This window comes from Peromyscus eremicus, chromosome 7 (assembly GCF_949786415.1).
Source record: "Peromyscus eremicus chromosome 7, PerEre_H2_v1, whole genome shotgun sequence".
In the NCBI taxonomy this organism is placed as follows: domain Eukaryota; kingdom Metazoa; phylum Chordata; class Mammalia; order Rodentia; family Cricetidae; genus Peromyscus; species Peromyscus eremicus.
Genome location: NC_081422.1, coordinates 117,423,977 through 117,437,418, shown reverse-complemented (window position 1 = coordinate 117,437,418; position 13,442 = coordinate 117,423,977). Strand labels below are relative to the sequence as shown.

The 13,442-nt window shown below is 45.6% G+C and overlaps 1 protein-coding gene across 2 annotated transcripts in view; it reads right to left on the bottom strand.

Annotated features, from left to right (window-relative positions):
• Positions 1–13,442, bottom strand: part of Lars2 (leucyl-tRNA synthetase 2, mitochondrial) — a 111,091-nt gene that overhangs the window by 2,280 nt on the left and 95,369 nt on the right. For both annotated transcript variants that reach the window (XM_059269005.1, XM_059269007.1), the window contains 6 exons: positions 9,441–9,541; positions 8,824–9,006; positions 7,380–7,549; positions 5,736–5,813; positions 4,523–4,634; positions 778–905 (listed from right to left, as the gene is read on the bottom strand). In XM_059269005.1, the coding sequence (XP_059124988.1) occupies positions 778–905; positions 4,523–4,634; positions 5,736–5,813; positions 7,380–7,549; positions 8,824–9,006; positions 9,441–9,541 (772 nt within the window). The remainder of the gene's footprint in view (positions 1–777; positions 906–4,522; positions 4,635–5,735; positions 5,814–7,379; positions 7,550–8,823; positions 9,007–9,440; positions 9,542–13,442) is intronic.

Here is a 13,442-nt window from a genome sequence, read left to right as displayed (position 1 = left end):
GGCTGGCTTAGCAAGACACCACTTGCCTAGAATGCCTTGGGCTCCAGGTTCAACGGCAGAACCTTAAAAAAAAAAAAAAAAACTTGAACCTTGAACTTCTGCTCCTACATTACTCTTATATATTGAAAATGGTCCAGTTTACCCAAAAAAAAAATAAATAAATAAAAGGGGAAAAAAAGTTTTATGTACTTTACTGAAATATGTTTGACAGAGGCATTAAATTTTTTTAAATTTTATTTTATGTAAGTGGGTGGTTTGCCTGCATGCATATCTGTGCACTACATGCATGCCTGGAACCAGTGGAGGCTAGAAGACAGCAGCAGAGCCCCTGGAACTGTAGTTAGATGGTTGTGAGCTACTACGTGGGTGCTAGGAATCAAACTCAGGTCCTCTGGAAGAGCATCCAGGGCTCCCGAGCCATTTCTCCAGCCCAACAGAAGTATGTTTTACTGACAGACGTCTGTTACCTTCCATGTGTCCCCCCACCCCGCCCCTTTAACCCTACCCAGGTGTTCCTAACTGCAGCCAGTTACTGACAGATGTCTGTTACTTTCCATGTAACCAGTAAGGCTGATGGCCCTTCCAGGCTCTGAGAGTGGAAGCTTACATGCACGCTTTTGGGATCTAGTGAAGGAACCGAGAAGGGAACACAGACCTCTGTGCTGTGTGCTTGGTCAAATAGAAGGGCTGGCTTGGGGGCTGGGTTGATGGGTCACTGGCAGGAGAGGGATAGTCTGTAGACCACAGTCTAGCACTACGGCTATGGGTGGCACTCACCAGAACGGCCATCTGCACCATATCCGGCGGCTGAAGGAACTGTGAGTCCACAGTGGGCCAGGCCTGAAGCAGCACACCAATATCCCAGGCATAACGGTCACAGAGCTTGCTTGGTACTAGCGCCAGGCCTGCAACACAAAGGCACAGAAGGTCAGGCCACTCTGAACACACAGGGGTTCATGAACAGGGTGCCCCGGCTTAGAGCCTTTTGAGGAAGCTAGTGATGCCATAACATGAGTTTTTCCACAAGGTTGTGGACTGGCCACTCTGAGTAGTGCTGATGCTTTCTGTTTTGTTGGCTTCTGTCTTGGGTTCTTGTGCCAGTATCAGAGATTTCTTGTAAATTTTAAAACCTTCTCCTATTTGACACTCATGACTATATGGCTGATCAATGGGGTAGAAATGAAGGTTGCTAGGGCCTGAGGATCAAGTGGTGTACTGGTGCACAGGGAGGAGCTGACCTTTTCCCACAGCATTTCTATAAAAAGCAAGCAGAGATGTGCGGATGGATGGAATGGTGCTCTGAAATTAGTGGAAAAGCAAGGCTGCCAGTGTTCTGGGGTTACCCCTTTCCTGGGGAAGGAATGCCTTCCTGAGAACTGGCTCCTAAGTACAGGCTGCCCTCACAGCGTTTCCTGCCATGAGTATCTTGTCCCCAGTCCTTTTTCACATAAGTGCACTGGACAGAAGGATGTTCTCAGCCCTCCTGGGAACTCTCTCACCCTACTACATATTCTAGCCTCACAGGCTCTCTCTTAGGAATGGACCCTTGGCTTAGGGTAGGCCACATGAAGGTGGTAAGGTATAAACCCTCTCCAGTCTTCTTCCAGAGACAGGGCTAGGAATGGAACTCATTGCCTCAAGCATGCTAAGTATATGCTCCACTACTAATTTGTACCTCAAGACCCCTCTTTCTTTCTTTTTTTAAAATAATTTATTTTTATGTTATATGCATTGGTGGTTTTGCCTTCATGTGTGTCTGTGAGGGTTTCTGACCCTCTGGAACTGGAGTCACAGACAGTTGTGAGCTTTCACGTGGTTTCTGGGAATTGAACCCAGGTCCTCTGGAAGAGCAGTCAGTGCTCTTAACTGCTGAGCCACCTCTCCAGCACCTGTCTCCTCTTTTAAAAACACTGTTTTATAGGTTTTACACAAGAAGCAGTCATTGCTTTTGTACATACATATGTATGTATATATTTCAGCTGTGCTGGTGATGGACACTGGGGCTAAGCAAGTACTCTACCACCCAGCAACACTCACAGCTCTTTCATAGTTTGAAAATATATTTAAGTATAGAGTTTTTCCATACTGTGAAATCAGTTCAAGAATTTTCTTTTGGTTTCTTTGAAAGGTTTCATCCCCGCCCCCCATTTAACTTTCAAATTTAGTAGCAATCTATTTTGTTTATAATATAAAGAAACTATCTTCAAAATCACAAAGTAAACTTTCCAAACCCAGTTTGTTTGCATAAAGTATCCTTCCCTATTGATTTGTGGGTTTTCCTTCAAAATATTATTATACTGGGATTGGTTTGGTACCATTAGCTTCAGATATTCAAAATATATGTATGCAAGGAGGTAGAAATCCAGGGTCAGAATATGAATCAACACATACTGCTTCCTTTACTGAAGAAAAAAAAAAAAAAAAGCCAAGGATGTACCTCAGTGAGGAAATGAAGAAATGTTTGTTAGCATGAACACTGTCCTGAGTCTGACACCAGCATTGCAAACACGTGTGCATGCGTGTGCACACACACACACAGGATCAGGCTTATTCTTCTTTATGCCCACCACAAGCTCCCCTTCTTCTCACCAACTGAAACTAAGTCTTTAAGTAAGCCTGAGTTGTGGGTAAGCCACTGAGTAGTGCTGATGCATTCAACTCCACTGGCCTCTGCCATGCTTGTCTCTCTGGTATATTCATTCACTGCAGCTTTTAAGTTTTCCTATCTGACACTCTAGTGACCCTGTTGCCAGTTACTGGCAGAGAAGTGAAGGCTCCTTACAGCCCAAGTACAGGACATGACCTCCCCCTGGTGCCCAGCTGGTCCTGGTCTGAGCTGTTGTACTTCTCAATGGTCTTAATGGCCTTTTGGCAAACATAGAAAATATTCCAACTTCTTCCTTCTCTAAAAGTGAGATGGAGGTCACAGAAAACAGATAATCATGTCTTTATTTGCTGAGGTGGTGGTGGCTTGTCCTGTGACCCAGATGTAGTGGGAAGGTTTCCAAAACCTCTGTATGGAAGTCATACAGGATGCCTAGGAGATGAAAGGGCCTTGGATGAAAATGTTCTGGACAGAAGCTGTCATACATTCCACTGAAAAAACAAGGAAGCCCAGACTTCCTGGTGTAATCAGGATGCTTATTTATAGGTACAGTGCCTCACCAAGCTTTCCCTGGATGATGTGGCTTGGCTGCGGGGGTGGGGTGGTGAGGGTGGTGGTATGGAGCTGAGAACCCTGCATATACACACGTTTTTGCCACTTGGCTCTTTTAAGTGAAAATACCCAACATGTGCATGGCAAATACAACAACATAGCCAAGGTGACAGGTCCACGGGGTAAGTCTGAATGCAGGAGGTAAGTGCCAAAGCTCTGGCACCCAGGGCTATCACGCAGGGCCAGCTGCACCCCTTCCATCCCCACCTTTGGAGAGCTGACCTTCTTGCAGAAAACAAAACTAAACCTCTCCCATCTCTCCCTGAGCACAGGCTGCCAGGCTGCCTTGGTGGCCCACAGTGATTGCTGGGAAGTTGGGGAGGGGGGTGGTCACGGTTTCTGTGAAGGCAGACCTCTCCTGGTGGCATTATTGGGCCTGTCTCTGCCCTCATCTCCCCATCCTTGTCTGTGCTAGCTAATTCCACTGAGTATGCCAGGAGAGCCTGGGTCTGTGCTAACAGCAGCCCTGGCAATTCAAAGAAAACACACAGGAAGCAAGGCCACTTCATGTTGACCTTTCCCAGAGAAACGAATTTGCTCACATGCTTTGAAAAGAACAACACCCACATTGCATCAGAGGCTGGGTGTGGCTCAGTGGTAGACCATGTACTTACCATACACAAAGCTGGACTCAATTTCTAACAGCAGAAACTAACAACAAACAAAATACAAAAAAACAAAAAATAAAACAAGACAAAACAAAGACTGTCAGAGGGCCTGGTGGGATGCAGACTTGGTGTCTGGATGAATATTTGTGGAAGTGGCTTGGATACCAAAACAGATAAAATCTGAACTTAACTCATGAGTTTACAACGAAAAAGACAGGTCAGGGATGAGCGGGTAAAAGCACTTGTTGAGGAAGCTTGTTGATCTGAGTTTGGATGCCCAGAACCAATGTAAAAGTTGGACACAAGAGCCCAAGCATCTGTAGTCCAAGAGTGCTGCTATGGGGAGACAGAAAGCGGAGACAGGAGCATCTCTAGTGGCTCTTAGGCCAGCTAACATGACTTACACAGTGGTTAATACCCCATCTCAAAACAAGGTAGAAAGATGAGGATTGACACCCAAGGTTGTCCTCTGACCTCCACACACATTCACAGCATATACATGCCCACACCCACAACAAAGCGCGCACACACATACACACACACACACACAGACACACACACACACACACACACACACACAGCAGCTGAACCCTCAAGAGATGAACAGCACTCTGACCAAGACATTTGCTGAGCTACAAATAGGCTTGGGCAAATGCTACTCCATAGTAACTAGTTAGACAAGGACCCTTTTACATACCTGCCCAGAGTTCTGAGGTTATGTGAGGAGCCATGGGGGCAGCCATCACCAGCAGGGCACACAGAGCATCCTCAAACTCAGGGCTGTGGAGAACCACTCTCTGAGAGGCTTGCTAAGGGAGAGGAAGGAACATTTAAGACAGAGGTACAAAATAAGAAGGAGTAAGACAGGCCATGAATGAAATAGAATCCAGAGGCTCAGCAGGTGGGAGAAATATTCTTCATTACCTCCTTGCTCGGGCCAAAGGATCCCTCACAGACCACATACTCAGCGTTCACAATTGCCCTTCAAGGGCAGGATTTGTACCTCATCTGACAGAGGAAGAGGCTAAACCTCATCAAGGGAGGAAAATCTGCTCTGGGAACAAAGTCAAAACTTGTAAGCACTCTGCAAGGTTTCCTGTGTGTTGTGGCCCAGGGACAAATGCAGAGAACTGCCTCCTAAGATTTTTCACTGTGGAATACTAGGGTGTGGCTCCTCTCTATGCACCAATTATTGACAAATTCTTCCCTTGTCAAGAAAAGCTGGAGTCACATGTAGTAAAAACATGAGTGGCACTGAAATTGATGGCTCTTTTGTCAATGGGAGTGACAACTGTGCTCTATCTAGGTGAAGCAAATACAAACATTAACAATGCCACAATGCCAAGGAAACAGCCCAATACATTCAGGAAATCAGGCAGTAGTGGATGAAGGTTAGAACAGAGAGAGGCCTAAGCCTGGCCCCGGCTTTGCAACTACTCATTCAGACATGGCATCTAACCTCCTGGGCCTCCATGTCCTCTTACAAAAGACTGGAAATAAAAAGGCTTTAAGCTGGGAGGCAGAAGCAGGAAGACCATCATAAGTCAAGGCCAGCCTTGGCTACATAGTAAGACCCTGTCTCAGAAAAAGTAAACGGCTTTGCTCAGATAACCTTTAAAACCTTGGGGTTGGAGAGATGGCTCAGAGATTAAGAGCACAGGCTATTCTTCTAGAGGTCCTGAGTTCAAGTCCCAGTGACCACATGCTAGCTTTCAACCATCTATAATGAGATCTAATGCCCTCTTCTGGTTTGCAGGCATGCATGCTGACAGAACACTGTATACATAATAAATAAATAAATCTTTAAAAAACAAAAAACATTGAAGTAGTATGCTAGAATTGTGTCTATGAAAGAAATGTTCCCAACATTTTCACCCTCCCTCCTCAGCTACTGAGGCCCAGCTACTTACCAAGAGGGCACTGCTGAGTCCCATCAGCTGAGAAACTGCAGAATTCAAAGCAAAGTCCTCTGTGAAATGGGTGGTTACCTGTTGGTAAAAAATTGATTTTTTTTTTTTACTCACTTTCTTCATAAATTCTTTTAGCTTTCCAGAAGAAAAGTGAATAATTAAAAAAACAAGAAGCTAACCGAATATAATAAAAGATACTTATAAATATATTTACTATCTTGAATAATGATTAGATTTCATGAGCTCAAAGACTTTTAAATTCAAAGTCAATGCTGTTTCTACTGCTTATGACTTTCTTTCCACATCTGAGACAATGTTGCTTCCTACAATTAAGAAGACAATGTTAGCTGCTTGAACAGGAGGCAGGAGCTGCTGATGAGCAGCATAAGGACAACAGTGGATAAAGACCTGAGAGGCAGGTGATGCAGATCAGTGTAAGTCACTCATCTAGCAAGAGCAAGGCCTGGAGATGACACACCTGTAAGATATCACGAGTTTATAGCTGTTGAAACAATTCATCAATTATCTGACCTATGCTCCAAAAAGAAAATGCACGGTATGAGAGCAACACTTAGCAGCACTCAGATCCCCAGATTACCTTGGTGACTCCGTCTACACAGAGAATAGAGATAAAGTGGAAGAAATGCCATTAGATGAGCATGCTAGAACCAGAGCCACTCACTCAGGTCATGAAAACAAACAAACAAAAATCCTGCCCTGCCATTAATGTCATCTGAGCTACAGTCCTGGCAAGAAGTGGCCTTGGATGACTTCACAGGCTTGAATTAGCACCTTTCCCTTTTTAGTTCAGGGAATGGAACCCAGGCCCTGGCACAGTCTACCACCAACCTACACCAACCACTGAATTAGCAAGTGAAAAAAAAATTAGCCTAAGAAGAATTAGGGTTATCAGATACTCATTAAAAATAACCTCGGCCGGACGATGGTGGCACACGCCTTTAATACCAGCACTCAAGAGGCAGAGCCAGGCTGTGAGTTCGGGGCCAGCCTGGTCTACAGAGCAAGATCCAGGACAGGCACCACAAAAGATATGGAGAAACCTTGTCTCGAAAAACAACAAAAACACAAAAACAAAAACAAAAAAATCTCATATTTGGGGAAATTAACCTAAAACAAGTGCTTTGGACACTGTGTACCAAAGTAACCAAGTGGAAGAACTCCTAATAAGTACAAGGGAGCTTGGATCCCAATCTGTGCTCAGTTCCTCATTAGCTTTAGGCTTTTAAGCAAGACATCTGACCTGTCTGGGTCTTAAACTCATGTACAAAATGAGAAAGTTTCTTCCAGCTCTGCACCCCTGTTAATACAATGTGCAATGTCTCATCAGAGATTGGTTCCTCCTGCAGGTCAAGTCCAGAGACACAGGAAATAGGTGGCTTCCTGAGGTCTAGGTGGAAGAAGGTGACAAGGAGGGAGGGCAGCCATTTTTTGAGAGCATCTCTTTCCATCAGGAAGTCTCAGTAAACAGCCAAAATAATGACAGCAGTTAATCAAGGCATCAGGGCCACCTCACAAAGAAAGAAGATCCACTGTGGCCCTCAGGACATGAAGGCTGCATAGACCATTGGGCAAAGGTTACCTCAGAGTGAGGGACACAACTACCCCCGGACTGTGGCTTCTGACCTGAGTTATGACTGAGTTTTTGTACTCCCAGAGGCTTTGGGCTTTGGTTTTCTCCTTGTTGTTCAATAGCTGAGGTTGGGGGACTGACCCGGAAGTCCTTGCCTCGATGAATCGTGTTGTCAGGGACCACAGCCGCTGTTGCCATCTCAGCACTCCAGGAAGTGCATCAGCTGCAATTTGTGGCAATCAAGGACAAAGAAAGAGCACGGATAAGAAGGAATGAGAAAAGCCCCATGGTCTTTCCAGAGTCCTCCCTAACCCCTTTTGGTATCCCTGATATTCTGAGCATGGGCAGCAGAGCTGCTTAGCAGTTGCCACCTGCCCTGGGATGAGCATCAGCATACTACCTTCTGGGTCAGCAAGCTTACTCTGACAGACAAGCCTTGCGGTCAACAAAGTACTGAAGACATATGCGTGAAGCTGGGATCTCATGAGCACAAGTAACAGTGGCAATGGCTGCATGCTTGGGAACAGCCTTATGGCACAGTGCAAGGTCAGCTAACAACCCTGCCAGATATGTGCGTTATGTATTCCAAACATGTTCACCAAGTCTAGTGGTTAGACAGTAGTTGTTCTGACCTGGGGAAGCAGAACAGCCCACCTGGTGATCCTGGGTCATACAGCTGACCAAATAAGTGTGGGTCACTTATCTGCCTGAACCTGTGGCCACTGGGTTGGGTATTCTCAAGAGTGAGGACACAGCAGGGACAGCTGGAGGCTTGTGAGAAGCAGATATGGGGACTTGCTCATGTAGAAAGGAGAAAGCTGAGCTAGTGCCCACACTGTTCTGCATGTCCTGCCTTTGTTACTTCAAGGCAGTTTGTTAGGACTGGTATCTGTCACCACTGTCCAGACCCACTGCCATAAGACGTAGTGAGAAAACCAGCCAATCCTGAGATAAAACAGACTCCTTTCACAGGCACTGGCTTTCACTTCCCACACCCACTTCCATGCAGATCTCAAGAGCAAAATGAAAGCTTTAGAAAGACAATCAACCTCCTGAGGGGAAGTGAGGCTAGCAGGGAGTGGCTAATGGTCTGCATGTGATCCCAGGATTCAGGCATCATCTTGGTGAGGGAGGAGGACTCTGTTCTAGAAAAAACTTTCAGGGAACGTGGAAAGAAGACTTGCCTCTTTGCAGCTCAGCAGGCCTAGGGTAACACAGGTGCTCAGTCTTCAAGGTAACAGTTGTCCAGAGCCCTCACATTATAATCAGCACAGAGCATGAAATGGGCCCTATTGCCAGCAAGTATAGGGAGAGGACTGGGAATGTGCGTATGTAGTGGGAACGCCCCTTCCCTTCCCCACCAAAGGGACCCAGGCTGGACAAGATGACTTCTAGAATTCTCCATTACTATTTCCAGTAAGACAATTCCTTCCCCAGTTCTTTCAGAGTTCAGGGCAGACCGCAGAGGAAGCAAGCAGGAGAAGGAAGAAGACTCACTCTTTACATCCCACAAGATGTCCTTCTCAGGAGGGGCTGCAAAGAGGATGTAGAGCCGGATTGTGTCAATCCCATACTGTGCCACAATCTCCTCAGGGTCTACCCCATTGTGTTTGGACTTGCTCATCTTCTCCCATGTCACCTCTAACTTCTCTTTTGTTTTTGCACAAACAGGAGCAGGACCTAGATGCCAAAAGAATACTTAGGAACAATGCATGTTTCTGAATGGGTCCTGAACAGGGAGGTCAGGGAAGCAGAGCTTCTTTTAGGGGCCAAGGAAGTGGGCAGGGTGGAGGTCCCATATTTTGAGCTGTACTTCGAGGCCTTGTGGGAAAAGGTCCTGGAAGACTCCATGTTCTGAGTCTGAAGATCTGTCCAGCAACAGACTGTCAAACAAGGCTGGACAAGGGGGGATGCCCAAACAAACATTATGTTACACAGGATGGGGGCTGGGTAGGAGGGGACAACCAGTCCCAGGAGCAGCCTGCAGAGGCATGACCAGGATCTGTCTTGGTCTCTGCACCCAGCCAGGACCCAATAGCAGATGCTAGCTTCTTAAGAGCTCCTGGACCTGGCTTTGGTTCTTACCAGCTCCAGCCAGGTTGGGCCCACCTTACCTGTGAAGTCTATATCCTCCCTCTGCAGACACAGTCCAGATGGAAGGCGGAATGTCTGTCCCTTGATGAGGCCTTGGGCTAGCAGTTTATGGAAAGGCTCCCTGAAGAAAGATCACAGGAAAATAAAAGGAGGGGGGGGAGGAGGTAGAGTAGCAAGGACACAGGGTATGTAGAAATCATCTCTACAGACACACCTGAAAGCAGGCTCCTTGGATACAGTGGTAATACTAAATCACAGCAGCAGCCAAGGTTAAGCTCAGGTCCACTTTCCAGAGGTGAAGTGGAAAGAGCACTGGCCTCAGATCTGGAAGGCCTATGAGCCACAAAAGTCACCTGCTTGCTCTGGGTGTCCAGTATGCCAACCTATAACATGACAGCAAGAGAAATTTGCCTCAAGGTGTTAATGGGAAGATGGAATCAAATGACTGCATGAAAATGTAAGAGTCACACAGTGTCGGCTGCCCATCAGGTCCAGCACAGAGGGCCTAGAGAGAGTACTGAAGGCTTTCTTTGTAAAGGGTCCTTAACATAGTACATACATGCTTAGACTCTTTTAAAGTTTAAATCTTACAAATTGGGTAGGAATAGATCATTTCTGTTAAAATCTAAGTGTTATCTACCCGTTTGTGGTAGTTTGGGTAAAAATGGCCCCCATAGGCCCATAAGGAGTGGTACTATTAGGAGATGTGGCCTTGTTTAAGTAGGTGTGGCCTTTTTGGAGGTGTGTCACTGAGATCAGGCTTTCAGGTTTCAGAAGCTCATGCTAGGCCAGTGATTCATTTTCACTTTCTGCTGTCCTCCAATCCAGGTGTAGAATGTTGTGGAATATTCCCTTACACTGTGTGAAGATGTGTCACTGTGACTGGCTTAATAAAGAGCTGAGTAGCCATTAGCTAGGCAGGAAGAGGTTAGGTGGGACTTCTGGGGACAGAGACTTCTGGGAAAAAGAAATGAGGAGTCACTAGCCGGATGGAGAGAGAGAGCAAGGCATGCAGGAGGAGAGGTAAAAGCCACCAGCCACGTGGCAATGCGTAGATGAATAGATATGGGTTAATTTAAGTTATAAGAACTAGTTAGGAACAAGCATAAGCTAAGGCTGAGCTTTCATAATTACAAGTCTCCATGTCGTTTTTGTGAGCTGGTGGCCCAAAAGAAAGTCTGACTACAGTAGAACTCTCAGTTCCTTCTCCAGCACCATGTCTACCTACATGTCACCATGCTTCACATCATGACAATAATGGACTAAACCTCTGAAACTGTAAGCCAGTCTCAACTAGATGTTTTCCTTTATGGTCATGGTGTCTCTTCACAGCAATAAAATCCCTAACTAAGACACTGTTCTTCTGAGCTGGGTGGTGGTGGCGCACGCCTTTAGTCCCAGCACTCGGGAGGCAGAGGCAGGTAAATCTCTGTGAGTTCGAGGTCAGCCTGATCTATAAGCAAGATCCAGGAAAGACACCAAAACTACACAGAGAAACCCTGTCTCGAAAAACAAAAACAAAAACAAAAAAAGACACTCTTCTTTCTGGCCCATTTCACTCTGCAGAGGCAGCTATCAATGGCTGATGTGTCCTAGTTACTTTTCTATTACCATGACAAAACAACATGACCAAAACAACTTATAAAAGAAAGCATTTAATTTGGGGCTCATGATTCTAGAGGGTCAGAGTCCACGACATCACAGTGGGGGACATGGTGGCAGGCAGGCAGGCATGGTGGGTCCTCCAGAGGAGCAGCCAGGGCTCTAACTGCGAGCCATCCATTGCTCCAGCCTTGTCCTCACACACACACCTTTTCTGGCAAAGTCTCACTATGAAGCACTGGCTGGACTTGAACTCTCTATGTATAGTAGACTGGTGTTGAACTCACAGAGATCTGTCTGCCTCTTCCCCCTGGATACTGAGATTAAAGACATGCACCACCATATTCACCACAACAGTTTATTCTTAAGAACCATTCAATTCTTTTTTCTTTCCTATTTCAATTTGTTTTGTAAGAATCTGCCCAATTCTATTTTGATGCATTTTAGCAAGTAATTCCAGACACTATCCCATCTAAGTATCTAATGATGCTCTGGACAGCAAGATGTTGTTCATGCCTTCTAACATCCCAGTTCTGGAGTGCAAGTTCACTAATATGGAGGGGATAGGTGGGGGAGTCTTTACTCAGGGAATCAGAAATCCAGCAATCTAAAGGGGCCCAACAAGCTACAGACCTGTTAGACTTGCAGGTTAATCCCATAGAATCCTTTACATTCTGTGACTCAGTTCAAGGGAATCTGATTTAGGTGAGTAGTGATCCCAATAAGTCCCACAAAGGTCCCTGTCTAACAGTTGTGGGTGGGCAATTACAAGGAGTATGTTTTCTAGTAGATTCAAGAGGGCAGACCAGGCTGCCAAGAGACTGAGAGAGATGAGGGCCAGAAACAAAAGATTCCTGACTTTTGTGTGTGTCAATCCCTTACTGCACCACAATCTCAAGGTTCAAATGCTAAATACACGCTCTGCCTGAGATGCAGCCCACTTTCCTGTTCTAAAACTTTTTGATGAGTGTATGAGTGTGTGTGTGTGTGTGTGTGTGTGTGTGTTGTGCGCACGCACAGGGGTATCCGCAAACGATGGTGAGAGATGTGGCCCATTTACAAAGGTAGAAAAAAATCCAGTACAGTTAACATTCAAATAGAAATGCTGAGTATCATGTTTTGTGAGGCCCCATTCAGCAAATGAGTGTATTAGTTGATGTCACAGAGCCAAATGAACATGCTATTGTGTCAAAATAGAAGATTCCTCTATGTGTGCACAAAAGTGATCAAGCTCAAAAATATATCTTAATAAATTTTTGTCTGTTTGGTTTAAAACTTTTTTTTTTTATCTTGTTTTTGTTTTTTCGAGACAGGGTTTCTCTGTATAGTTTTGGTGCCTTTCCTGGATCTTGCTCTGTAGACCAGGCTAGCCTCGAATTCACAAAGATCCACCTGGCTCTGCCTCCCAAGTGCTGGGATTAAAGGCATGTGCCACTGCCGCACAGCAGTTTAAAACCCTTTTAAAATTTATTTATTTTGTTTTTGTGTGCGAAGGTTTTGGCTACATGTATGTATATGTACCACATGCATGCCTGGTGCCCAGGGAGATTAGAAGAGGGCAACGGATTCCCTGGAACTGAGTCACAGGTGATTGTAAGCCATGAGGTGGGTGCTGGGAATCAAACCCAGGTCCTCTGCATAAGCAACCAGTGCTCTTAACCACTAAGCCATCTCTCCAACCAATCTGTTTGCTTTCTGAGAAAGGGTCTCACCCTGCATCCCAGGCTAGACTCAAACTCATGCAGCCCGGTTGGCTTTAGATTCTTTTGTATCCACAGCATCTAGTATACCTCACTGAAAGCACGTGGTTAGCCTATTGTGTGATTATACACAGAGAACACCCATCCTCTGCTTTAGCCCCTTATAGTAAGGACCAGTCTCTTACTCTTTTCTCTGCTCCTGGGGTACTGAGCCCAGCGGATGGTAGCCTGCTTTAAAAGATTCATCTCATGGACAAAGATGTGAGTGCCCAGAGGGATGGTGGGATGGACAGTGGGACAGAAGATGGAGGGACTGAACACGCACTGCTTCTCAGCCCCTGAGCCATCCTTGCCTTCCAGCAAACTTTTGGTGCACTTACACTTTAAGCTAATTACAAAATAATCATGGGAAGATTTAAAACAGAGGGGAAAAAATGCATGGCTACTTGTTGGAACACAGTCCAGGATGGAGCTGTGTGAGGAGAATTCTGAGTGCTTGGAGAAAACTCTTAGAAAAACACAGAATTGTTCTTGGAATGTGCTTTCATGCTTCTCCCAGGTGTAGTGGATAGGAGTGAGTTTACTTCAGTTGTTGTTATTCATATGTCTCGGTCTTAGTTAGGGTTTTTATTGCTGTGAAGAGACACATGTCCATGGAAACTCTTATAAAGAAAAACATTTAATTGAGGTGGCAGCTTACAGTTCAGAGATTCAGTCCAT